The sequence below is a fragment of the Adiantum capillus-veneris genome, chromosome 16, assembly GCF_014529385.1.
Source record: "Adiantum capillus-veneris isolate H3 chromosome 16, ASM1452938v2, whole genome shotgun sequence".
Classification (NCBI taxonomy): Eukaryota; Viridiplantae; Streptophyta; class Polypodiopsida; order Polypodiales; family Pteridaceae; genus Adiantum; species Adiantum capillus-veneris.
In genome coordinates this window covers 68115797-68141836 of record NC_140946.1, presented here as the reverse complement: position 1 = coordinate 68141836, position 26040 = coordinate 68115797, and the positions used below count along the sequence as shown (strand labels likewise).

Genomic DNA, 26040 nt, shown 5'->3' with positions numbered 1-26040 from the left:
TGTGTGTGATTAGTGGGTGCACATGATCACAACTTTAATGGAAAGCTTGCCTTCTCCCTTATCTCATGTAGCGCGATGATTTGATCTCGTGCATCTCTCTCCCCTTTGCACATATGGTAACGCCCCACTAGTTGGGCTTCTCAGATGACCATGTACAATTCTGGGGGTTTTATGCACATTTGCCAAGGAAAAAGCCTTATGTACAGGAACCAGATTAGCTAATTGCTGATCCCCCATAGGTACGCATAGTTCCATCACAAAGATTTGCAAAAACGGAGAAGTTTCTCGTGTGAAAACTCGTCCAATTCAAAGGGGAACTATCCCATTGCGTGTGGGAGCTTTTGAGACACGCATAGATGTGTTTGCTTGGCTCAGAATGATGCAAAACAGGGAAATACAGCCTGCTGTGTTTATTTGTAGGTTTAGAGTTTCGCACCTAAACTGCAAGGTAACACCAAGGGAGCCTCGGGAAAGCCTCAGGTGCTTATACACGACAATTTAGAGAGATTCTCACGAGGAATCTCATCTAAATCAAAGGGCAAGTAACGTTGCACGTGCAGGAGCTTGAGGGCTACCCATAGGGGTGATCGGCACGCGAATCGGAGCGCAAAACAGAGAATTACAGCTTGCCATAATTTTTTGCAGGTTCAGGGTTTTGGCCAGTATTGATGCCTACAAGTCCCAGAGGCTTTGCGGAAGCTAGGGAATCACCAAACAGGTGTTGTGGTGCAAATTAGAGGCCAAAGACAGAGAATTCAACGTGCTGTAGTTTCTTGCCAGGTTTGGGAAATCACTATTTACTTGGGATTTGGTCCGTGGAGACTTCTACAATCGTTATTGTCACAAAGTGATGACGTGGCATGACCTAGAGGACAGACTCCGAATAGAAAGAGGTCAGAGCCCCGCTGAAAGATACACAAGAAGTGGTACCAACTTGCAAAACCAAGCCGAGAGGCCAAAAATGGAAGGACTTTCACTTTTATAAGTTGTACCAATTTACAGGTCCTGTCCAAAGGGGCACTAGAGGATTAAAATAAAGCAGGACCCCCAAATCGCGTGGAGATGCTGACGTGGCAGCGCTGCACTGACGCCCCGCAAATTCGATGGCTGCTAACGTGACACCTGTACGGATTCCGTGATTTGCGCTGGCTGCTGGAGCGCTAGCTTTTGTGACCTAGATGCTTTTAGACTTGAAGCTTTTCATGTACAATGCTTCTGGAAGGCCCAGGGCCTATAAATTAAGTGCCAAGGCCTCATTTTCAAGCAGATACGCTTGGGAGCACTATTGAGACCAGGACATAGTACTTTGTGAAGCATTAATAATAAAGAAATACCGAAAGGGGTGTCAGTCTTTGGGGCCAATCTCTCTGGGCACGGAACTTCGTCGTGCCGTGTCGTCTCTCTCTCTCAGTTTTGTTCATGTGTGTTGTAGTAGATTCCCGACTTGGAGTGTCCAGGTTTGTATCAGTGGTATCAAAGCTCAGTCAATTCTTCTTCTATGAAGGATCTGATCTCTTTATTCACAACACACATGGATTCAGTCGACGGATTCCGCCAGGAGGAAATTGTGGCATCTGACCATTCAGGCCCGGGCCGAAACAATGAAGATTCCAATGGACATCGTCTATCTTCTGAAGCTTCGAAGCAGTACGGCTATCTCCACCTACTAAGTACAAAAACATGGAGATCCACTGGCAACAGCATGTTGACGCTTGTGCCCAACACATGCTTCGGTACTCCAAGGATCCGCAGTATGCGAAATTTTTGGCCAAGTACCTGCTTGACGAGCTGCATTCCAGATGGCAATTCCATCATCAGATCACCTCTGAAGTCAATATCAAAGAAGTTAACTACACCTAGGTCTCCTGCCCAGAAGGTTATTCAGAGGATGAGTTTGAAGAAGCAGTAGAACGACAAGTCAATAGACTAATGAAGACCAAGAAGTTGCCTGGAAGGCAGAGTCGAGTAGTAGACTATCTAGGCTATTTGGTCGGAGATCTACTTTTGAAAATGCCAAGAAGGCAAAGAAACGCGTTAGAGTTGAGGATGTTTCTAGTTCGTCCTCGCCTTCTTCTGATAGCTCTGACAATTCTTCAACCTCCGAGTCCAGTGACGAGGGAAGAAAGGGCAAGAAGAGAAGAAAGATCCAGAGACACAGCGAAGGCAAGAAGAAGGGTCGATCCCATAGAAGATCTGGGAAGTACTTTGACAGTTCATACGAGGATTCCTCTTTCTAGGACAATTCAAAGTCTGATGGGGCAATGTTTCCAAAGAGGAAGCATTCTTATAGAGCCAACCGGGAAGAAACCAAAAGAGTTTATGGAGGGCGGGCAAGCAATAAAGTTTGACACTTTTTCTGGCTTTAAGGATACTCATAAGGCCCTAACTTTCATTCAATAGTTTGATATTGCATATTCCGGAGGGTGGCATCTTACCTCAAAGGGAACGCCCAAACTTGGTGGTCTACCCTGCTTCTACAGAGGGAGGCACCAACAAAGCGGCTTCATTTCAAAAGAGTATTTACTTCCTCATGGCTCACTCAAGAATACGAACGAGATGTGATTACAGCTTGGAATCATTTGAGGATGACCAAGGAAGACACCCTAGATACTTACTGTTAGAGATTTTGGGACACTTTCTTACCTGCCTCTTCTTTCAAGAAAATTACACTCAAGCAGTAGATAGAATGAATTTGTTGTGGTCTACCTGAAGAAATACGAGATTATTGTCTACTGCAGAAGTCTAAGTCCATGCAACAACTGATGGGACATGCAAAGCAAGGGTTTGCAATGCATAGGGGCACTCTTACGTACCCCAAAGATTGATTGATCACAGCTCGGACCGGACAAGTTACGAACAACTGTAACAAAAGGAAGGGAAAGCAACAGAAGAACCTTCACCCTCAACTATCGGCAAAGCAACGAGCCGAATACTTCAAGGAGGATAAATGTTACGATTGTGGTGAACATGGGCATGTTTTAGCCAAGTGCCCTAACAAGGAGCCAAAAGAGCAGCCAGAGGACAAGCTTGAGAGTTCTAGAGTAGCGGAGGAGCGAGCAAAGAAGAGAAAGACAAAAGATGGATTGGTAGCAAATTTTGGTCCCCTGGTACTATGGTAGCAGATTTCGTGGGGACCGACCCTGATCAAATGGATGAAAGTACGGAGCTCTGCAGAGAATGCTGCAAAGTACGAGATCAAGAAGCCCTCTTCTTCTTCGACGGAGCCAAGGACAACTTCATTTCGACTGAATCGGCGGCTCCACTTGAATTATGCCAAATGAAATGGGACCACCAACTGAGGCAGTTCTATCGGCACCCGACGGGATGTTGCCATTGCACTTGTCGTAGGCAAACTTTGGTTGCACTGTCAGGGGTATTTGTATATCATGCCTTTGGAGAGGTGTGATATCCTTTCTTGGTTCCACAAGAATAATGTGGTGGTCGACTACAAGGCAAGAAAGGAAATTTTGAAGAATGAAAAGGGTAGAGAGATAGTACTTGATGTAAAATTGAAGCGTGAGTCAGTCCCACTTCACAATGGCTTCGGCCGTTTCCAAATTAATGAAATCCAGTCTCTTTGTTTACTCCATCTTTTTAAACGAGATAGATGACAAGAAAATGTCAAACTTGAAACGACAGGAATTTTTGCAAGCTTAGACTGACTCTTTCTCACAAGGTTTACTAGGAGAGTTAATTCCTCAACGTCTTGAAGGTCACAAGATTGATTTGATTCCGGGAAGTACGCCACTGAGCCGGCCACCTTACAAAGTAAGCTCATGTTACCATATACATGTGGTAGTGATTTGTGTGAACACACTAGGACCGCCGGGGCATTTTTTCCCTCTTTAGGAGGTTTTTTCCCCCGTGCATTGTATATATGCCCATCACTCTAGGGCTAGCTATCTTTCCATTGCACACTAAGTAATACACTCTCTATTGTGTGCCTTGAGCTTCCTTCGTCTTCTCCAAGCTGTGTGTGTTTCTCTGCAACCCTAATTCCAACAATTGGTATCAGAGCACGTCACGTCCTCTCGGGCTTAATCGCCTGCTCCAGCTCACGCCTGCTCAGTTTCTCCGATTTCAGTGAGCTTTGGCAAGCGTTCGCAGGTCAACAAATATTTTGGGGGCACTCGAAGAGCTCGGTCTGCTCAGAATTTTGATTTGGGCTCATTTCGGCCTCCGTTTCCACTACAGGCAGTACTGCACAGGCTATTTCGTCATTTTGTGCACAATTTCTGTCAGTGCCGTTTTCTGCATAACAGGTGCCTTATAGTCTTCTACGGTTTGTGCTATATAGCACGTGTTGTTTCTGCTCCATTTCTCCTATTTTCGGGCAGTTTTCACATCAGGTGCAGCATTTACCATGGCTGACAACAACAACACAGATGTGTTCAAGATGTTTGCTGCTGAGGACAGGTTGGATGGGGACAACTACCCTATGTGGGCTTATATGATGCAACATGTTCTTGTGTCAAAAGGCGTCTGGAACATTGTGCAGGGCATTGATGTACGTCCCGGTTCTGAAGATGTAGGCGATGTTGAGGATGTTGCAGGTCTTGCTGCTTGTAACAAGACTTGATTTTGAGGTGTTTAGCAATAAATTTTGTTTTTCTAGGAAGTTTTGGTCGTTTTAAAGTTAGTCCACTGTGTAGAAGGAAGTGTGGATTGTTTCCGTCCAATAAAATTTTTTGATCCGGAAGGCACTTTCTGGGGCATTTTTGAAGGTGTTAACGTGGGATTTTGAAAAAGTGATGTATGAAGCGATTGAAGCCTGTGTTATAAGGAACAACTTTGGTTCTCTGAGTCTTTAGAGATTTTGATGTTTTGATGCTCGTTGAGGGCCAAAGATTAAGAAAAAAGTGGGATTTGCTGTTTTTGCATCGTTTTTGTAGAAAATGCTGTTTTGCAGGTTGATTTTCAGCAAATCAGAGCAGGCTATGGAAATTTTCCATCACATAGTTGTCGAAGAGCGCAGCGAGGGCAACAAGATTGTGTGAGACAGACTTGAGCTGTTTTGGCTCTGTTTGGGAGTTATCTAACCTTTACGGATCGCTTCGCGATCACGTTTTTACCTTATTCTCGCAGGTATACTTGGCGCGCAAGTCGAGTCGACCGAACGCCAAAAATAGAAAAGCGGCTATTTTGGGAGGTCGCATGCTTTTGGAGGAAAAACCAGAAAAGAAAGACGGGTGGTGCGTTTTGGGGATCATTCACCGATCTCTCTTCTACGAGTGCGAGTGCGAGTGAGACGCTGCATGCAAGCGAACTAAAGCTCGGGGGTGGTCGAGAGGTTCGAGCTCCGTACAACGGAGTGAGCCCATATATTTTATTACTCCTCTGTTGTATCAAACACTATCAATACAAAGATCTCTTTCTCTGTCTTTGCTGTCTATCTCTATTATTCTGTTCCTGTAACACTGCTGTTAGAGTTGTTTTGCCTACGGCAGAACAAGCTCGTTGGGATGTTAAGGATGCGCAAGCTCATGCATTGATTGCGTTGTCTGTGAAGCGCACCATTGTTCCTCACATCCGTTCAGCAAAATCTACAAAATAGGTTTGGGATATTCTAGCAGGTCTTTATGCAAGCCGCAATGAGGCTAAAATTGCTTTGCTACGTAAAGAGCTGGAGTCGAAGATTATGCATGAGGAAGATGATATGGACACTTTCCTTGCTAGTGTCAAGGATATCAATGAGCAACTTATTTTTGCAGGTGAAGTTATTTCAGACAGTTCCCTTGTGCAGACTGTTCTTGATGCCTTACCAGATTCTTACCAGACTTTTGCTAGTACTTGGAGACTGATGACCCAAGGAAATCCTGAAGTTGTCAAGTTTGATGCATTATGTACATTGCTGTTGCAAGAGTCACTTTCTAGAAAAAACAGGACTAGGCAGCGTGCAGTTGAACAAGCTTTTATTGCTTCTCAAAGAAAGGGTGGTAGCAGTAATGCAACCACTTCTTATGGTTCTGCTGCGAGTGGCAAAAATTTTGTTCCTAATGCTTCTGCTGGCAGCACTTCGTCTGGCAATTCTGGTGATAAGGGCAAAAAGAAGATGTGTTGCCATTATTGTAAAGCTAATGATCACTTGATCAAGTCGTGTCCTAAGTTGAAGGCCAAAGAGGCTAAGAAGAAAGAGGGTGGTTCCACTGCAAATGCTCGTTCCACTACAAATACAGCCATTGTTGAGTCTTCTGTGAAAGGAGACTGTGATGCTGATGTTGATGCAGAATGGGCTTCTAGCGCAGGATGCACTTACAATCCTGTTGTCCATGATGCATGCTTGTCACTTGCTGTAGATTCACATGTGTGGTATTTTGACAGTGGTGCTACAAAGCACATTACCTCACATCGTGAATTGTTTACCTCTCTCGAGTCTGTCCCTCATGGGAATTCAGTCACTTGTGCCAACAACGCCTCTTATTCAGTTCAGGGAGTTGGAAAGATTATGCTCACTGCTGCTAATGGCAGTTCCTTCACACTTGTTGATGCACTTTATGTACCTCGGATCAAGAAGAATCTCTTGTCTGTATCCGCACTTGCTAGACTTGGACTTGCAGTCAAATTTGTGGATGACAGATGTACAGTTCATGATCTCAGTTTTGGTGATGAAATTGTTGCATCTGGGCTTTTGTGCCGTGGGCTGTATAAGCTCACTTTGTATGACAAGTGTGGACAAAATTTTGCAAATGCTGTTGCAGATTCAAGGGCTATTTCAGATGCAAAACTTTGGCATGCACGTTTTGGTCATCTGAATTTTGTCAGTTTGCTGCGTTTACAGAAATCTGATATGGTTGCTTCTTTGCCGCCTCTTGAAGCACCTATCAAACATGTTTGTGAAGGCTGTATTTTGGGTAAGATGCAGCGTTCTAAATTTCCAAAGGATGGTTCAATTCGGGCCACATGCAGGTTGCAACTTGTGCATAGTGATGTTTGTGGGCCCATGCAAACTCCGTCCTTGGGCAATTACCTGTACTTCGTGACTTTCATTGATGATTACTCCAGGCATGCATGGGTATTTCCGCTTAAAGCGAAGTCCGAAGTTTTTATGTGCTTCAGACAATTTCTTGCTATGGCTGAAAATGTCTCGAAATGTACTATGGGCACCCTCCATTCTGATCTAGGGGGGGAGTATATGTCTCATGAATTTAATGCATTTCTGGCTAGTCGTGGGATAAAACACCAATGTACAGTGCCTTATACACCTCAACAAAATGGTGTTGCTGAGAGAAAAAACAGGTCACTGACGGAAATGGCACGATGTATGGTCAAAAGTTAAGCTTTGCCGCATTCTTTTTGGCTTGAGGCCATCATGTGTGCCACTTATGTACTTAACACGTGTCCTACGAAAGCTTTGCAGTCTATTACTCCATATGAAGCATGGCATGATAGAAAGCCTTCTATTGAGCACATGCGTGTTTTTGGTTGTTTGGCATATACTTTGGTGCCACAAGTGCAGCGCAGAAAATTGGATGATAAGGCTGTCAAATGTATTTTTGTTGGTTATAGTGCTGAAAGCAAAGGTTACAGGTTGTATCATCCGCAAACAAAACGTATTCTGGTTTCAAGGGATGTAGTGTTTGTGGAAGATTCTGTTCAGCCCTTGCTGTCATGTACTAGAGACAGTAATGTAAGCTCACAGGACATTTATAACACTTTGTTGCCTCTTTTCAGTGGTGGAAATACGAATGTAAGTTCCAATGAGGCAAATGTACAGCCTATGGGGGTTTCTGAAAATGTTTTAGATCAGCCTATTACTAGTGTAGATGTACATGATGTACTTGATGAGGAAAGGGCTGAAAATGAGCAGGCTAGAGGTATGCCAAAATGGCTGGTGCACACTTTGCGTGACAGTAAATTGGATGCACCTTTGTCTAGTCATACTCGTTCAGGCTCTCGCCATGCATCTTATGCATCAGAATGTTATGCTTTGGCTGTATCTAGCTTACATGATGTTGAGGAGCCTCTGTCTTTTGATGAAGCAGAGAATTCAGAAAATTGGATGGCTGCCATGCAATCAGAATATGATGCACTTATAGAAAATGACACATGGACTTTATGTGATTTGCCTCCTAGCAAAAAGACCATTGGTACGAAGTGGGTTTACAAGTTGAAACGCAAGCCGGATGGTGAGATGGATCGCCATAAGGCTCGACTTGTTGCAAAAGGTTATGCACAGCGAAAAGGCATAGATTATGAAGAGACTTTTGCTCCCACTTGTCGTATGATTACTGTACGTTTTCTATGTGCATTGGCAGCTCATTTTGGTTGGGATGTACGTCAATCAGACATTGTTACTGCTTTCTTGAATGGTGACATATTTGAGGAAGTTTATGTAACGTAGCCTCGCGGTTTTGTCATAAAAGGACAAGAGGACAAAGTGTGCAGATGTAAGAAGGCTTTGTATGGGTTGAAGCAATCTCCTCGTGCTTGGTATGAGAAAGCTGACACTCATTTGGTCAAACAAGGCTTTCGTAACAGTCCAACAGAAAGCACATTGTATGTAAAGCGTGAGGGTGATGTACTTCTCATTGTGGTTCTTTATGTTGATGATTTGCTGATCACTGGACCAAATGAGAGACAGACATATTGCTGAATTTAAGGCTGGTTTGAATGCTACTTTCAAGATCAAAGATTTGGGGTTGTTGCATCATTACTTGGGTATACAGTTTAAGCAGTATGATGGTGGTATTGCCTTGTGTCAGAAAAGTTACATAGAGACATTGCTATGTAAGTTTGGACTTGAGGATTGCAAACCTATTGCCACTCCCATGGAAATAGGTTTGAAGTTGAGTCTACATGATGCTGGCGATGATGCTGGCGATGATGCTGGCGATCCTGCTGATGTCACTCTTTTCCAAACTGCTGTTGGCTGCCTCATTTATGTATGCAACACGAGGCCGGATATTCAGTTTGCAGTCTCACAGGTCAACAGATTTATGCATAGCCCAGGGTCTAAGCATTGGCAGGCTGTCAAGAGGCTGCTACCTTAGTGGCACTTTACATCTTGGCTTGTTTTATCCCAAGGGGGGATCATTGCCGCCAGACTTACATGCTTTTTCGGAGTCAGATTGGGCTGGTTGTTTTGACACGAGAGTGTCCACAAGTGGTTTTTGTTTCATGCTTGGCAGTCCATGTATATCATGGTTGAGCAAGAAGCAACCTACTGTGGCCACTTCGAGTTGTGAGGCTGAGTACAAGGCAGTCTTCACAGCTACGGTTGAGTGTGTATGGCTCAGACGCCTTATGGCTGATTTGGGTGTTGGACAGGACGCTGCCAACACTATATACACTGACAGTCAGAGCGCATTGGCAGTTGCAAGGAATCCAGTTTTTCATGCTCGCACAAAGCACATTGAGGTGCATTACCACTATGTCAGGGAGAGGCTCTCAGCAGGAGAGATCAACTTGGCTTATGTGCCAACACAGGACAACCTTGCAGATCTTTTCACAAAGGCATTGTCTCGTGAGAAGCTTGAAGCTTTCCGCAAAGCTTTGAGCTTACTCCCCTTTGTGGATTGATCATGTCCTTAGGGCATGGCACTTCCCTTTACTCATGTGCCAGCTCTCGTTCACCGCATCACTCTAGGGGGGATTTGTTACCATATACATGTGGTAGTGATGTGTGTGAACACACTAGGACCGCCGGGGCATTTTTTCCCTCTTTAGGAGGTTTTTTCTCCCGTGCATTGTATATACGCCCATCACTCTAGGGCTAGCTATCTTTCCATTGCACACTAAGTAATACACTCTCTATTGTGTGCCTTGAGCTTCCTTTGTCTTCTCCAAGCTGTGTGTGTTTCTCTGCAACCCTAATTCCAACAGCTCAGACTTACTCTTTCTCACAAGGTTTACCAGGAGTTAATTCCTCAACGTCTTGAAGGTCACAAGATTGATTTGATTCCGGGAAGTACGCCACTGAGCCGGCCACCTTACAAAGTAAGCAGAGCCCAAAATGAAGAGATTATGAACCAAGCGAAAGAATTGTTGGAAAAAGAATTGATTCAACCCAGTACATCACCATTTTGTTTGCCAGTGCTATTAGTTCTAAAGAAAGATAGATCTTGGAGAATGTGCATTGACTACAGGGCTCTCAATAAAATCACCATCAAGAACATGTTTCCAATACCAAGGATCGATGATATACTAGACAGGTTAAAGGGTTCTACTTGTTTCAGTAGAATCGACCTGAAAAGTGGCTATCATCAGATCAAGATTGCTCCTGGGGATGTATACAAGACTGCATTCAGGACGTCCTTTGAACTTCAGGAGTATTTGGTGATGCCTTTTGGTCTCACAAATACTCCTACAACGTTTAACAGGATGATACATAGCATTTTTCGAGAGTACAGGTCATTTGTGGGCATCTTTTTTGACGATATCATCGTATTCTCCAAGAATAAGGCAGAGCATTGACATCACCTGCTACACGTTTTTCAAGGTAGCATCGATTGGTGGTGAATGAAAAGAAGAGTGAGTTTTTCTTACTTGAAATTCACTTTTTGGGACACGTCGTCTCTGTGAAAATGGAACCGGCCAAGGTTGAGACCATCAAAGATTGGTTAGATTTGAAGAATGTTCATGATGTTCGTAGCTTTCAGGGTTTGTGTTCTTACTATCGGCGGTTCGTTCGAAAGTTCATGGGCTGTCACTACCGAATCTCATCCAAGGAGCCACCCTCCTTGGGAATGAGGTAGATCAAGCCCTCACTCATGCTGTCAGGCATCTCTCCTGTGTGCAAGATGTACTGAAAAGCGCTGCAAAGGTCTGAGCCAAGCAAGTCCCAGTACTCCAAGAAAAAAACTGGGAGTCAAACATTCATCACCGTGACAACTACCTCTAGGAAGTGCTCTGAGGGCCCATGGAGCTCCTCTAGTTGAAGAGGCAGCTCAAGCCTCTGGCGCATCTCCTTAGTCACAAGACAAGGCATCTATGCCCAAACCTGCTCTCTGCATGTATCCTGGCGCTCTGACTGAGGCTCTGTTGACAGCAGGTCACGTTAAAATTCAGTAGCAACTGCACGTATATCCTCTGGCTCTAAAGCAACTGACCCGTCAGGTCTCCGCAACTGGCTGGACGCCTGTCGATGGAAAGCAAACTCATGGCACCTCTCCTCTATGCTGGAAAGCTCCTGAAGAGCCTGCTGCAACTGCTCCTCCAACCAAGGATTGTTTGGGTGTTGCTCCTGCATCCTTGCAAGGCGCCCCGTCGGAGATGCTCCTCCTCCTCCCTCGCTGCAGCTAGGCGAGCCGTAGACTCCTGGAGAAAGAAGCGACTAAGCTGAGCAAGTCCAGAGGCCACTCTGTCAGTAGGGGAATCTTGCGTGTCCAAACCCTCTGTCCAAAGAGCCACCACTCGCTCTCTGAGCTCTGAGTCCAACAAGATCCTCTCAAGGATGCGTAGCATCGTGCTCCCCCTCCTCCATCTTCTGTCATAGTGAGGATCATTGGTGCATGGTTCGAAAAAGATGTCCCAGCCAAAATGCAAACTGATCCACCCAAGTCACAGATGTGGCCACTCCTCCCAAAGTGATCTATCCGAGATAGATTCACTCCTCCCACTCTGCGGTCCGAGCGAGAGAAGGCCAAGGTGTCTGGAGGCCTCACAAAGCCGGAGTACTGCCAAACATCTGAAACCCTCAGTCATACATAGCCTCTCCCAAGCTGCCAACTCAGCCTCGTGCACAGTAGCATGGCTACCTCCAATGCTGTCAGAGGGGTCCTCCAGAGAATGGCAAGCGTGTAAAAGAACAAGTAGGTTTTCATCGATGCCATAGCACAATTGATCATCTTGTTACTCTTCGTGTTCTCACGGAGGAAAGAAGGTTGAAAGCAAGCGATTGTATTGTTGCTTTGTGGACTTTAAGAAAGCCTTTGATATGATTCCATGTAACAATTTTTGGAGAAGGATGAAAAAAATCCAAAGTGCCAAGTGAGTTTATGCTTGTGGTTTCTCGAATCTAAGAGAAGATAATATGTCAATTGCAAGGTTGCATCCGTACGTACGTACAGATTCTATCCGTACGGTACGGTACAGTACAACCGTACCGTACAGTTCAGTACGTACGGATAGGTTCCGTACCGTTTGTGTGTATGTGTTGTGTGTGGGTGGGCTGCTCTATTTCATCCGATTAGGCCTCTCTTTTCGAAAAACGCCTTAATGCAGCCAAGAGCGACTGGTTTTAGCAGAGATACAGGTACAATGCAATGTGTGCGACTCTCTTGCAGGTGCCAACTTTGCAGTGTGCTGTTTGTAGTAGTTACTACTTATTAGAGTCAGGACTTCTGAGGATTATCATGATTCATTATGAATTTATTTGATGCTCTTAGTTTTATGTGACAATGACAGCATACATCTGACACTATTTGGTTAGCTAAGCTCAGCTTTGTGTTTTCATTGTTCGGTTAGAGTTGTGGACCTAGTTTTTGGCATTTGCAATGGTCTATTGTTGATTTGCTAGTCTTTATTAGAAGTTTTGGTGTAAGTAGAAGGCTTGAAGAGGTCACTATTTGCAATGCGGTAATCATGCTTTTGTTGTATGCCAATGATGTAGTGCTTTTAGCACACACTTTAGAGGATGCACAAAAGCTTATGGTTGTCCTTGAGAACTTTTGCTTGCATAGTGGGCTGATTGTGAATGAATCCAAAACAAAGGTTATGCTTGTGAAAACGAACCATAAGGAGAAGCCATGCATTGTGTACAGCAATGAGACACTTGAAGTTGTTAAGAGCTTTAAGTACCTTGGCCTTCATTAGCTTTACAATAATGGCAACTCATCTTCTTTTTACCCTTATCACCAGAATTCCCAGACGAATTGCTGCTAGTAGAAGCATTAGGACCATGCGATTTACCACTCGTAGAAGAACCATGAGAAGTGGCTACATTGCTATTACCACCGTTTCTTTCAACAACAATAAAGGCTTGTTTAACTGCACGCTGTCTAGCCTTGTTTTTTCTGGAAAGTGACTCTTGCAAGCAATGTGCATAATGCATCAAACTTGACAACTTCAGGATTTCCTTGGTCATAGATCTCCAAGTACTAGCAAAAGTCTGGTGAGAATCTGGCAAGACATCAAAAACAGTCTGCACAAGGGAACTGTCCGAAATGACTTCACCTACAGAAATAAGTTGCTCATTGATATCCTTGACACCAGCAAGGAGAGTGTCCATGTCATCTTCCTCATGCATAATCTTCGACTCCAGCTCTTTACGCAGCAATGCAATTTTTGCTTCATTGGGACTTGCATAAAGACTAGCCAGAATATCCCAAGCCTGTTTTGCAGATTTCGCTGAACGAATGTGGAGAGTAATAGGACGCTTCATAGACAATGCAATCAATTCATGAGCCCGCGCATCTTTTACATCCCAATGAGCTTGCTCAGCCGTAGGCAAAACAACTCTAACAGCAACAATCCTTGGAGCAAGACCTGCAACATCCTCAACATCGCCTATATCCTCAGAACCGGGACGTACATCAATGCCCTCCACAATGTTCCAAACGCCCTTCAACACAAGAACATGTTGCATCATATAAGCCCACATAGGGTAATTGTCCCCATCCAGTCTCTGTCCTCAGCAGCAAACATCTTGAACACATTTGTGTTGTTGTCAGCCATGGTAAATGCTGCACCTAATGTGAAAACTGTCCGAAAAGGGAGAAAGAAAGCGGGAACAACACGTGCTATATAGCACAAACCGTAGAATATTGTAAGGGACTTGTTATGCAAAATACGACATTGACAGAATTTTTGCACAAAATGACGAAATAGCCTGCGCAGTACTGCCTGTAGTGGAAACGAAGGCCGAAATGAGCCTGAATAAAAAATCTTTGTCGACTTGAGAAACTCGCCAAAGCTCACAAAAATCGGAGAAAGTGAGCAGGCGTGTGTTGGAGCTACTAGCAACTAAGCCCGGGAGAACGCAACCTGCTATGATACCAATTGTTGGAATTACGGTTACAGGAAAACACACACAACTTGGAGAAGACAAAGGAAGCTCAAGGCACACAACAGAGAGTGTATTACTTAGTGTGCGATGGAAAGATAAGATAGCCCTAGAGTGATGGGCATATATACAATGCACGGGGTAAAAAACCTCCTAGCAAGGGGAAAAATGCCCCGACGGTCCTAAGTGTGTTCACACACATCACTACCACATGTATATGGTAACACAGCTTTCTTAAGGCGCTCTACCTTGTTGACCTGACATTGAGTTCATCTCTTCATATAGCTCTCTTATGTGTCACGAAGTGATGATGTGGCGTGCCCAGCTCGGAAGGCATGGCCGAGAGGACAAAAGAAACTGAACCTAGAAGATGGCCGATGGGGCCTAAGGGATTAAGGTTTAAGAAACCTAATCCCCTACAACTTAAATAGCACTAGCCGAGGGGACTAACCCTTAAATAACACAAAAGCTTGACGTCTGGGCAGATTTTCGTAACACACACTGATTGATGACTTCACAGACTGTACAAAATGCTAACGTGGCAAGCTATGCGGAAATCCCTCCTTTTGCGCTGACCTACTAATGTGGCACAACTGTACGGATTTTGGCCTTGGGGTCACTTCTCTAGAGAGCATATGGACATAGAGTTTCGGAGAGAGTTGGACCCTCGGAGTTATATTTTGCAAGCATAATAATAAAGAAATACCGGAAGGGGTGCCAGTCTTTGGGGCCAGCGCGTGTTGGCTCGGAACTTCGACGTGCCGTCTCTCTCTCTCTCTCTCTCTCTCTCTCTCTCTCTCTCTCTCATTTCATTTCATTTCATTTCTCTCTCTTGTCAAGTTCAGCGACTTTGCAGTTTCTCTTCAAGTTGCCATTGATTTCTCGCTTGGAGTGTCCAAGCCTGTAACAATGGTATCAAAGATCAGAACGATTCTTTATTGTACGGAGGATCCGATCCTTTTTGCAGCACGCATGGGTTCTCACGGAGAATCTGATAGAAACAACACCTCTCTGTGGGGAGATAAAGAGAAGATCAGTCCGGATTGGGAACTAAAGAAACCAATGGAGATTTAGGCAAATTTTTGGACGATTAATTGTCGGAACTCTCTGAAGATGAAGGAAAAAACGAGCACGCTTCTTGGATCTGCTTACCGCCTCAAAATTTGACTTCCGACCCAAATAACGGAGGAAATCCACCGATTTTCTCTTCCGAGAGTGCTTTAAGCCTTTTCATAACTGGTTCAGTCAAACTCTTTCTACGAGTACAATTTCTTCTTTTCTGCACTCGACTTTTCTTTCAGCTTCCTTCCCGCTTTAAGACAAGAGTCGATGGCCTCTCGTCATCTCAAATGAATCTCATCAATCAAGTAATTCTTCGGATGCTTCACATATTGGGAGTACTTGATCGATCTTTTTACATTTGTCAACCTGCAGTTGATGTTTGTACTCCGCTCTAGCAAAATTCCCCACCAAAAATTTGCCTAAATCTCCATTGGTTTCTTTAGTTCCCAATCCGGACTGATCTTCTCTTTATCTCCCCACAGAGAGGTGTTGTTTCTATCAGATTCTCCGTGAGAACCCATGCGTGCTGCAAAAAGGATCGGATCCTCCGTACAATAAGAATCGTTCTGATCTTTGATACCACTGTTACAGGCTTGGACACTCCAAGCGAGAAATCAATGGCAACTTGAAGAGAAACTGCAAAGTCGCTGAACTTGACAAGAGAGAGAAATGAAATGAAATGAAATGAGAGAGAGAGAGAGAGAGAGAGAGAGAGAGAGAGAGAGAGAGAGAGAGAGACGGCACGTCGAAGTTCCGAGCCAACACGCGTTGGCCCCAAAGACTGGCACCCCTTCCGGTATTTCTTTATTATTATGCTTGCAAAATATAACTCCGAGGTTGACAAATGTAAAAAGATCGATCGAGTACTCCCAAAACCCAAAATATGTGAAGCATCCGAAGAATTACCTGATTGATGAGATTCATTTGAGATGACGAGAGGCCATCGGTTCTCTTCTTAAAGCGGGAAGGAAGCTGAAAGAAAAGTCGAGTGCAGAAAAGAAGAAATTGTACTCGCAGAAAGAGTTTGACTGAACCAGTTATGAAAAGGCTTAAAACACTCTCGGAAGAGAAAATCGGTGGATTTCCTCTGTTATTTGGGTCGGAAGTCGAATTTTGAGGCGGTAAGCAGATCCAAGAAGCGTGCTCGTTTTTTCCTTCATCTTCAGAGAGTTCCGACAATTAATCGTCCTCTTGCTCCAAAGAGAATATGAGAAAGGGTGAAAGCACTCTCGGAAGAGAAAATCGGTGAATTTCCCCGATTATTTGGGCTAGAAATTGAATTTTGAGGCGGTAAGCAGATCCAAGAAGCGTGTTCGTTTCGAGGATGACTCAGATTTTTCTTCATCTTCAGAGAGTTCTGACAATTAATCGTCCTCTAGCTGCATGAGAAAGGGCGGAAGAAGGAGAGAGAGAGAGAGAGAGAGAGAGAGAGAGAGAGAGAGAGAGAGAGAAAAGCAGATTTATGAACAAGTCTAGCAGGCATGTGAGGCCATCTAGCAGTTTAGAGGAGGAGAGCTCGTCCTCTTCTGACAGTGAACAAATGGACGAGAAGACCAAGGAGTTCAAGGATGGGAGTCAAGCAGTCAGGTTTAACACGTTTTCAGGCTGCAAAGACACCCATCAAGCCCTTGAGTTTATACAGTAGTTTGGCGTCGCCTTCTTGAGAGGTCGGTTCTCGGAATGCTCCAAAGTGCCAAAGGCGGCCTTTGCATAGAGTAGGTGGTATATTGTTATGTTACGCAAAGAAGCACCTATGAAGTGGGTAAAATTCAAGAAAATTTTCACTTCAACTTGGATATAAGAAGAATATGAAGAAGATGTCACCACGACAGACAGAGACAAGTAGATACAATTCGGAACCTCTAGAGGAGCAGGTATGCGAGCTTTGTAGCTTAGAGATGGACATTACATATGTCAATGCTCAGTATACTATGAGATACGGGGACATTGTCTCTTCAAAGAGGGCCTCTGGCTTCTATCAAGGATGATGGATTACACTGATCAAGGTTCCCTGGGCTATTCGTGTTGAAGTTACATAGGTATAGACATGCTTCATTACACAACTTGACACACCCTAGCAGAGGACCTCTTCAAAGGCAGGTGATAGATTTCTTCCAAAGCTGTAGTTCTCAGTGCTCACCAGGACACCAGGACACGTCGTTTTTCAGCTCATAGGACTCTTCTAGATAGAGCTACAAAGATTAGTAGACCTCGACGCCCTGGTCCCTCTCGCACATCACATGGCCGCATCAAGGCCATCAACGAGAGGCATAGAGCAGCTCCTACGAGGTTCTTTATAGAGGAAGATGCCACAATGCAGCGGCCCATGAGAAAGCTTATGTGTTGGTACTAACAGTGGGAGGTATGCTACCAGCTGACTCTTAGGGTCACATTTTTGCTTAGATTTTAGCATTTCTTACCTTAATCTTTTGTATTCTCTGCACTAGACATTGTTCATGATGTAATTTTTTGGTCTCATAGGTCTTTTAGGCCTTTCATAGATGTAACTAAACACTTCATTTCATTTCATTTCTCTTTTCAGTTTGCCCTCAAACAAGAACGAAAAGATATGGATATTGCAGGATGAAAGTGAGTCTCCTATAAGAATAAAATTAACTTGAGTAGCACACCACACAATAAAACAGCAACCCTATGATTATTAAATATGTGCACTAGCTATATAAAAAGTTCAGTATCAAATGCTGGTAGCAGAAAGCATAAACACAATGTAGGTATGCTGAATTAATGGAACATGCACCAAAAAGAGGGATGATTGAGAAGATTTCATGTTGTCCTAATGTAATCACCAGTAGACAATAAGCCCAAAGGGCTTACCAAGATCCAAAGTGAGCAGAATAGCAGCTGATGGAGCAAGTTTCAAGAGCTTCCCGATAGCTTCAGAAGTTTTACCCTTTGCAACGCCCTCCAAATACTTCCCAAGAAGGATGAAATTAAACAACATGACAGTAGTCTCAAAGTACGTCACTAACCAGTGTCCAGTAACTGCTGCATAGATCAAAGCGAAGAAAGAGTAAATGTACGCGGATGTTGTTCCAAGAGCTACCAGTACATCCATATTGGCTGACATGTTCTTGATAGACCGATACGCTCCCACGTAAAAGCGCCTTCCAATGATAAATTGCACAGGAGTCACGAGAGCCCACTTTGCCCAGTCCACTACAAGGAAAGGCCCACAACGTAGCGTAAGTAGATCATGGAAGAAAGAGAATCGAGGGCAAATAAAACCCAGGAATAAAATTGGAACCTGCAATCAAAATAAGATATAAACCTGATATGGATCTGGGGACATGAAAAGAGGATGACAAAAAAAGTGGTATAAATCGTTAGGAAGCTTACACTCAAGATTAAACTCAATCTTAACAACCGTAAGAGACGGTTAGCTTCACCCTTGCCATCCGACAAGTGTGAATTATGCACATCTGATATTAAAACTTTGAATCTTCCTCCACCTATACTCTCTAAAGCATCAACAATCGTTCTTAGCCTTACATATTTTGGATCAAATGTCAACTCTGCCCTCTCCAACATTGGCTCAAGAACAAATTCTCTCACTCCTTTCAGTTGATGCAGCATGGTTTGCACAGCTTTGCCATCCTCATCAGAAGTCATCCCTGCAATTGCTAAACACACCTTATTTTTTCTTCCATTTTCAATAAATTCAGCCTCAAACCCTGCCTCACTGATAGCATGTATAATCTGAGGTTTGTCAACAATATGACGATCATAGGTCACTTCACCGATGCCTGCAGCTAGGCTCACGGATGCTGCACTTACACCATTGAGCGAGAATAATAGCCTCTCCACAGAACCAACACATGCCGCACAGCTAAGACCTGTGATTCTGACGCAACCAGTTGCTCTAGACTTGTTTATACCTGGAACAGATGATGCAACATCTCCGCCCAAAATCTCTGCATCAAATCCAGCATCTTCTACAGCTTCTTTGATATGTTTCACCTGCATGAAAAGTAGACTATAGCATTATCTTGATCACATTAAAACCTACACTCCTGATCCCAAACTAAGTTAATAAAAGATGCTCCTTGAAAATAACACAGGTTTGCCTGCAGTGAACACTCATTCATAAGGTCAGAACATCTGAACTTGTGTACCATAAAAAGGGTCTCAAAGAGACTAAAATGGCTGCACAAACCCACAATCAAGAGAAACACGCATAACCAAAAATAAAGAAGCTTCTATTTTGAATGGATTATAAAAAGGGTCAAAAAGAAAAAGACACTATATTGACATCTCAAGAGGCCAATGCGGCCTATGAGAACAAAACTTACATAGAACAAAAATGTCTCTCTCATTTAAAGAGAAAGACTAAATACAGATTTATGTTTACGTGTGTGTGTGACATTACTAAAAAAAAAGTGTGTGTGTGTGTGTGTGTGTGTGTGTTGCAGCTCTTCTATGTATGCTTTTAGCGCTTTCACATCACAGAACACTTCTTTGTTCCTCCCTTTGTATCTGATCTTTCGGATGCTTTTTGAATCTCGACAGTTTCAGCTCTGCGCTCACTTTAGAGGCTCTCTACGGCAATCCTTGTTTGATTGCTGTAGACGAAAAGACATAGACATCACGACTTTGACACTTTTCTACGACTGTTTCTAGTTTGGAAGTTTGCTCCTATATGGAGTGACTTCCTCATTTTCCGTTGTATAGATCTTTATGGTGGGTTTTCCTCATGTTGAGGCTTCCCACATGTAAATTAATCCAATAGATTTACAACCAAAAAAAGTGTGTGTGTGTGTGTGAGGCATAGTGTGGATGCCTGTGCATTGGAGTGAGCACTTTTGCATAGGGTTCTACAGTTACATGATGAATAGCCCCTGCATTTACAAGCTTTACAAGTGACGCAAAGAAATGGACCCTTCCGTCGGTGGATGCATAGCGTCCACAAAATGTGGGAGAATGGGTGGATTTTTTTCTTAAGTGTCAAGTGGTTCGAGGGGTTTATTTTGGGGCCTGAGGATTCTATGAGGTCTTATTGGCTGATAGTGAGATCAGAGAGGCCCTACTTGAAATGTAACCGTTGTTCTTTAACACACAAATGACACATGTATTGGCATGGGCTCTTACCAAGGATTATCGAAGTCTCATTCGACATAAATTCCCGGTATGGGAGGTAGTGGATTTTGCCTGCACGTGGCGTCACTTTCTTCTGCTTCTACTGGCTGCCCACTTGAGAAAAGTGGTTTGCCCTCCCAGGTTGGATGCAAATACCAATAGATTCTTCATCTTGTGGGATATAGATATCCCTATGCCAACAGGTATAACGATCAACTCAAGTGACTCTTGGTAGGGAACGACCCTTTTAGTTGAAATGGGGCAAATTTACCAACTCATGTTTTCGTTGTGGTAAATTCTGTCATATGCAATTAAAATGTCCGGAGCCGCACCTCCAGCCTCCTCCTTCAGATTTACCACCCCCGCAACCTTCCTCTTCCCTAGAGTCCCCCCCAGATCGTAGGTGTAATGGTGCTTCGACTTCTGTAGCGTCTTTCTTTGTGGATAAAGGGAAAGGGAAGCAGACTTTGATGTGCACACATCCTTTTTTTTTTCCGAGAAAAAGATCCTTCTATTAGTTAATGAAAGCTGCCCGTAAGGCTACAACCACCTCTGCAAGAGAGGGCTACAACAAACATGATGGGGAAACTCTCCCAATGAAAGAACAACATATATACAATGAGGCTAAATCAAGAGATGGGAGGAGGGAAGAGCCACACAGGTGGTCGGTAGTGCCATCTGAGCACACCCTGGACAATGGTGTAAAAAGGCCCAGGGCGCCAGAGTCGAAGGAAAGCCTCGCGGCGCTCCCGCATGCGGTCGGAGCTGCTCTGTAGTCCCTCAAGCTGTCCTCTGAGAGTATGGATCAGCTCTAGCCAAAAGTCACGAACAGTCTCTGCTGGCGGCACAGCGGGCCTCAAAAATGCGGAAACAGCGGACCCGCCAAATGAACCAAAGTGTCAAGCCACTGATGAGCTCCCAACACTCCTCTCTCTCACTGCACCACTCTTGTGGAGTAAGCTCTGTAGCAGGCTGGAGTGTAGGTCGCCCCCCCTGTATCACTACCATCCTGCTGGTGGAAGATAGCTCAAACTGAAGTGCCGGGCCCGTGAGAGTGGACCAAGCCGCTGCCCCCCAAGTGTATTGTCTAGCTGTGGAGAGAGTAGACATCAGCCGAAGAACTCGTAGCCACACCTGCTGGGCCGAGGGACAGTCCCAAAGACAATGACGCTGACTCTCCACCAACTGGTCACAGGCTGCACATGCGGCTGAGAGACCACTATGCACAAGCCAGCTCCCTACTGCTGTAGCTCTGTGTGCAACCAGCCACTGAAACAAAGTGACGCACCTCGGGTGTCTGGAGTCCCACAGCCTTTGCCAAAAGGCTGCCAAGAACTTGACTGTGAGGCCCTCCTCCTGCCAATGACGTGCTGCAGCGGGGCGGGCCTCTCTCTGTGCTGCAAGTATATGACGTCCAAGCCGAACAGTGTACTGAAAGAAGGGGACTCCTGGGTGGTCTGCAGAAGAGAAGGGGTCCCTCCATAGCCACTCACCAGGATCCCACTGTACTCGTGCCAGCGGACAACACTCCCAAGCCCATAGCCTCCAGTGTCCAATCTCAAGAGCTGCTGGGTCAGGGTCTATGACGCAAGTCCTCCCACAGATGCCCACAACTCGGATCCGCTGGAAACAGCACTCTGCTACCTGCGGGGCCTCTACTGCAACTCGCTGTAATTGTCCCCCACCCTGAAGCTCGAAGAACAGGGCTGGGACAGTCTCTGAGCAGGCCCTGACTGAAATGAGAAACTCCAGTCGAGTGAAGGCTTCCATCCACCGGGGTGCTACTGGCTCGAGAGGCGTGAGCCACTCAGCTGGAACTGACTCTGAGATGTCTTGACACATGCTCTGCACCTCTCTCATGCCCTGCAGCTGGAAACCCTGCACCTCTTTTGACAAACCTATGAACTCTAGCCAGTCACCTAGAGAGCGCGCTGGACCTGCTATGGGACCCCAGGAAACATGAGGCCGACTACCAACCAAGTGGCCTCTCTGAGTGCTAACCATGGGGTTCTAGACGAGGGGCTGTCGTAGGCGCTCCTCCGTGCACATCAGCTATCGCTGCTCCAGGCCACGCCGTAAGAGCTCCCAAGAACGAAGCAAACTCACAGCGAAGCGGTCCTCCAGTCTCCTGCTCAAACCAACTCGGCGCATCTCTGTAAAGATCCATCTGGTCGAAGGTTGCCAAGGGTCTCCTGACTGAGGCACCTTGGCACGAAGCCTCTGCAACAAGAACTCCTTCCAGGGCTCCTCACTTGGAAGAAGTTCTCTGACTATGAACTTCCCAAGAAGGGCTCTGCTCTGCTGTGCTGTGCTGGATCAATGATCCCAAGCCCTACTTGAGAACAAGGAAGCGTGATGACCGACCAAGCCACCTTGGCTCGGGCCACCTGAGTGTCACGTCCTGACCAAAGGAAGTTCCTGATCAGCCTCTCTACCTGACTGATACAAGAACTCGAGAAGATCCAGCAGGAAGTGATGTACCACATAGTCGCCAACAGCACCTGGTTGGCAACTACTACTCTACCAGCCAGCGAAGAGTCGTGCTGAGCTCCAATGTAACAGCTTTCTCCTGATAGACAGGAGAAGAGGAGCAATATGCTGCTCGGGAGACAAGTCCAAACCAACCTCACAACCCAAGTACCGAACTGCAGTCCCTGGGGGAATCCACCTGAAACCCTCTCCTGGCATCCAATCTGGCACAAGAGCACTGCTAACCGAGAAAGCCACTGTCTTTCTCTAGTTGATCAGTGCGCCTGATGCACAACAGAAGGTCTCCAAAGCCTGCTCACATTTGTGAAGATTGGCCTCCTGGCCATCTAAGTACAAGGCTGAGTCGTCGGCAAACTCAGCGTCCAGTAGCTCATCTCCCCGAATAGGGAGTGCTAAGCCCCGAAGACCAACCTGCTGTGACACCAAAATCTGCTCATCGCCTCCACATAGAACAGAAAGAGAAAGGGGGCTAGAGGACAACCCTGTCTGACCGAGTGTGTGAGCATGAAGCGCTCACCTCTCCCTCCTGCTAGAAGCACCTGACTGTGAGCCTGTCTGTACAAAGCTGACACCCCTCTGATCCAAGCATCTGAGAAGCCCATCTTGCGGAGAGTGCTCTCTAGAAAGTCCCAGTCAACTCGGTCGTATGCCTTCTCAAAATCAAGAAGAAGAATCACAAGGTCCTCACCACGGAGCCGTGCCAGGGCAGAAGCCTCCCAGAAAGTAAAGATGTTGTCAAGGATACTACGTTCCTTGACAAAACCTGTCTGAGTCTCATGTATAAGGCTCTCTATAGGTGGCTGAATCCTCAAACTCAGAGCCTTGGCAAGAATTTTGTAGACTGAGTTGAGGATGGTGATGGGGCGCCACTGTCGAATCTCATCCAAGGAGCCACCCTCCTTGGGAATGAGGTAGATCACGCCCTCACTCATGCTGTCAGGCATCACTCCTGTGTGAAAAATGTACTGAAAAGCACTACAAAGATCTGGGCCAAGCAGGTCCCAGTACTCCAAGAAAAAGCTGGGAGTCAACCCATCCTCACCTGGACAGCTACCACGAGGGAGGGTCCTAAGAGCCGTGTGCATCTCCTCAAGCTGAAGTGGCATCTCTAGCCTCTGGCGCATCTCCTTTGTCACAAGACATGGCATCTGTGCCCAAACCTGCTCCCTGCATGCATCCTGCCGCTCTGACTGAGGCTCAGCCGACAGTAACTCACGGTAAAAGTCAGTAGCAACTGCACGCATATCCTCGCGCTCACAAGCAACTGACCCATCGGGCCTCCTCAACTGAGTGACCTTGGCATGCGAGTGCCGAGGTCCCACTGTCTCAAAAAAAGCACCAGTCACTCTGTCACCCACCTAGGTCCACTGAGATGCCTGTCGGTGAAAGGCAAACTCATGACACCTCTCCTCAGTGCTAGCAAGCTCCTGTTGAGCCTGTTGTAACTGCTCCTCCAACCATGGACTGTCGGGATGCTGCTTCTGCATCCTCTGTAGTGAAGCAATGCCTCGTCTGAGACGCTGCTCCGCCCCTCTCGCTGCAGCCCGGCTAGCCAGCGACTCCTGAAGAAAAAAGTGGCTAAGCTGAGCTAGGCCTGAGGCCACTCTGTCTGCAAGTGAGCTGTCCATGCCCTCTGTCCAGAGAGCTTCTACCCTCTCTCTGAGTGTTGAGTCCAACAAGACCCTCTCTGGGATGCGAAGCATCGTGCTCCCACTCCTTTGCCTGTCTGCCACCGTGAGGATCACTGGTGCATGGTCCGAGAAGGATATCCTTGCCAGGATGCCCACTGATCCCCCCAAGTCACTGAAGTGGTCACTAGTGTAGAAGCGATCTATTCGTGATAGATTCACTCCTCCCACTCTGCGGTCCGATCTAGAGAAGGCAAGACTGTCTGCGGGCCTCACAAAACCAGAGTGCTACCATGTATCCGAGACCCTCAAAGTCATACACAACCTCTCCCAAGCTGCCAACTCGACTCCATGCACAGTAGCATGGCTGCCACCAATCCTATCAGAAGGGTCCTCCAACATGTTGAAGTCCCCTCCGATACACCAATGATCAGCTTGCAGCAAAGACTCAACAATCTGTGACCAAAACTCTGCACGAGCACTCGCCACATTCGGCGCATAGATGTTCAGGAAGCCCACAAGGCCACCTTGAACTTGCATAGTAATCCACTGAGCCCTACCTGGCACAATAATCCCTCTGCCCACAATGGCCTGCTGCAATGAGTCTGCAATAGTCATACATACCCCACCCTGGATGCCTCCAGGTCCAAAAGCAGCTGACCAAAAGGTATCATATCGTCCACGCAAAATCTGACACATCGCTGAATGCGGCTCTCACACAGATGGTGCTCCTAAAGCATAAAGAGATCAATCTCTTCTCCCACAAGGCAACGTTGAAGCTCATGACGCAATCGGCCCCGCTGTCGTTGAAACTGGGGCCCACCTAGTCCCTGCACGTTCCATGAGACGATCCTCATGGGGAGCGAGAGAGAACAGATGCTGCCACAGCAGCAAGACGGGCTATCTTCGAGGCAGGCTTAAATGGGGAGTAATCCGCATCCGAGCGTCCTCTAGATAGGCGTGACTGCAATGAGTGCCTAGCCCAAGCCCAAGCATAGCGAGCCGTGCGTAAAGCAATCTCCTCTGTCCAGGAGTCCTCATGAATGTACACAAAGCAAGGAAAACACTACGTATCAGCAAAGAAGTACACCACAATGTGCCTACATCCTGCTGAGTCTGGGGGTGTCACCGCAAACTTGGCCAATGGCCACTAAGTCTACAGCATATCTGTAACTCCAAGTTCTCCCATGTGGTGAGAGAACTCTAAGACCTGTGTATGCAACCATCCCACCACTGAGTCGAGGGACCACTCTGTCTCGGCCCTACCACAGAGGGGGAAGGAGAAACCAACTGCTGAGTCCAAGGACTCTGTCCCCCTAGCGGGGAGGAACAAAACATGGACCCTGAAGCAGGCTGCCTCATGGTCTACTACGGAATCGCCGAGAAAACGAGTGAACCCGTAGTCGAAGAAGTCCCAGCGGCGTCGGATGTCAATGCTCGTCAGCCCACGAGGGATAGCTGCAAGGGAGGATGTCTGAATCTGCAAAGGGGGCCGCAAGAAGGGCCGACCCTCTCGCGCTAGGCGATTCGTGGCAAAGGCGCTGCCAAGAGATCTCCTAGCCGCCGGAGAGGGACCAGTCTCCTGAGCCGACTGTGAAACTGGAGTAGGAGGGGGGGGGGGGGGGGGGGGGGGGGGGGGGGGGAGAAGGAGCTGGGGGAAGCGGAGGAGAAGAGGGGCGGGATGGGGCGACAGAGGTAGAGGGGCGAGGTGGAGAGGCGACGGGAGCAGAAGGCGGGGAGGATGAGGAAGAGGGGGGGAACTCTGTGGGGGGAGCAGTTGTCGAGGGTGAAGCGGAGGTGGGGGCTGGCGCAGGGATCTCCTCC

The 26040-nt window shown here is 46.2% G+C and overlaps 1 protein-coding gene across 5 annotated transcripts in view; it reads right to left on the bottom strand.

Moving 5' to 3' along the window:
- The window catches only part of LOC147439220 (copper-transporting ATPase RAN1-like), a 135965-nt gene that overhangs the window by 87607 nt on the left and 22318 nt on the right, over nt 1-26040 (bottom strand). For all 5 annotated transcript variants that reach the window (XM_086485087.1, XM_086485084.1, XM_086485086.1 and 2 more), the window contains exons 2-3: nt 18362-18982; nt 17840-18269 (exon numbers count right to left, since the gene is read on the bottom strand). In XM_086485087.1, the coding sequence (XP_086341213.1) occupies nt 17840-18269; nt 18362-18982 (1051 nt within the window). The remainder of the gene's footprint in view (nt 1-17839; nt 18270-18361; nt 18983-26040) is intronic.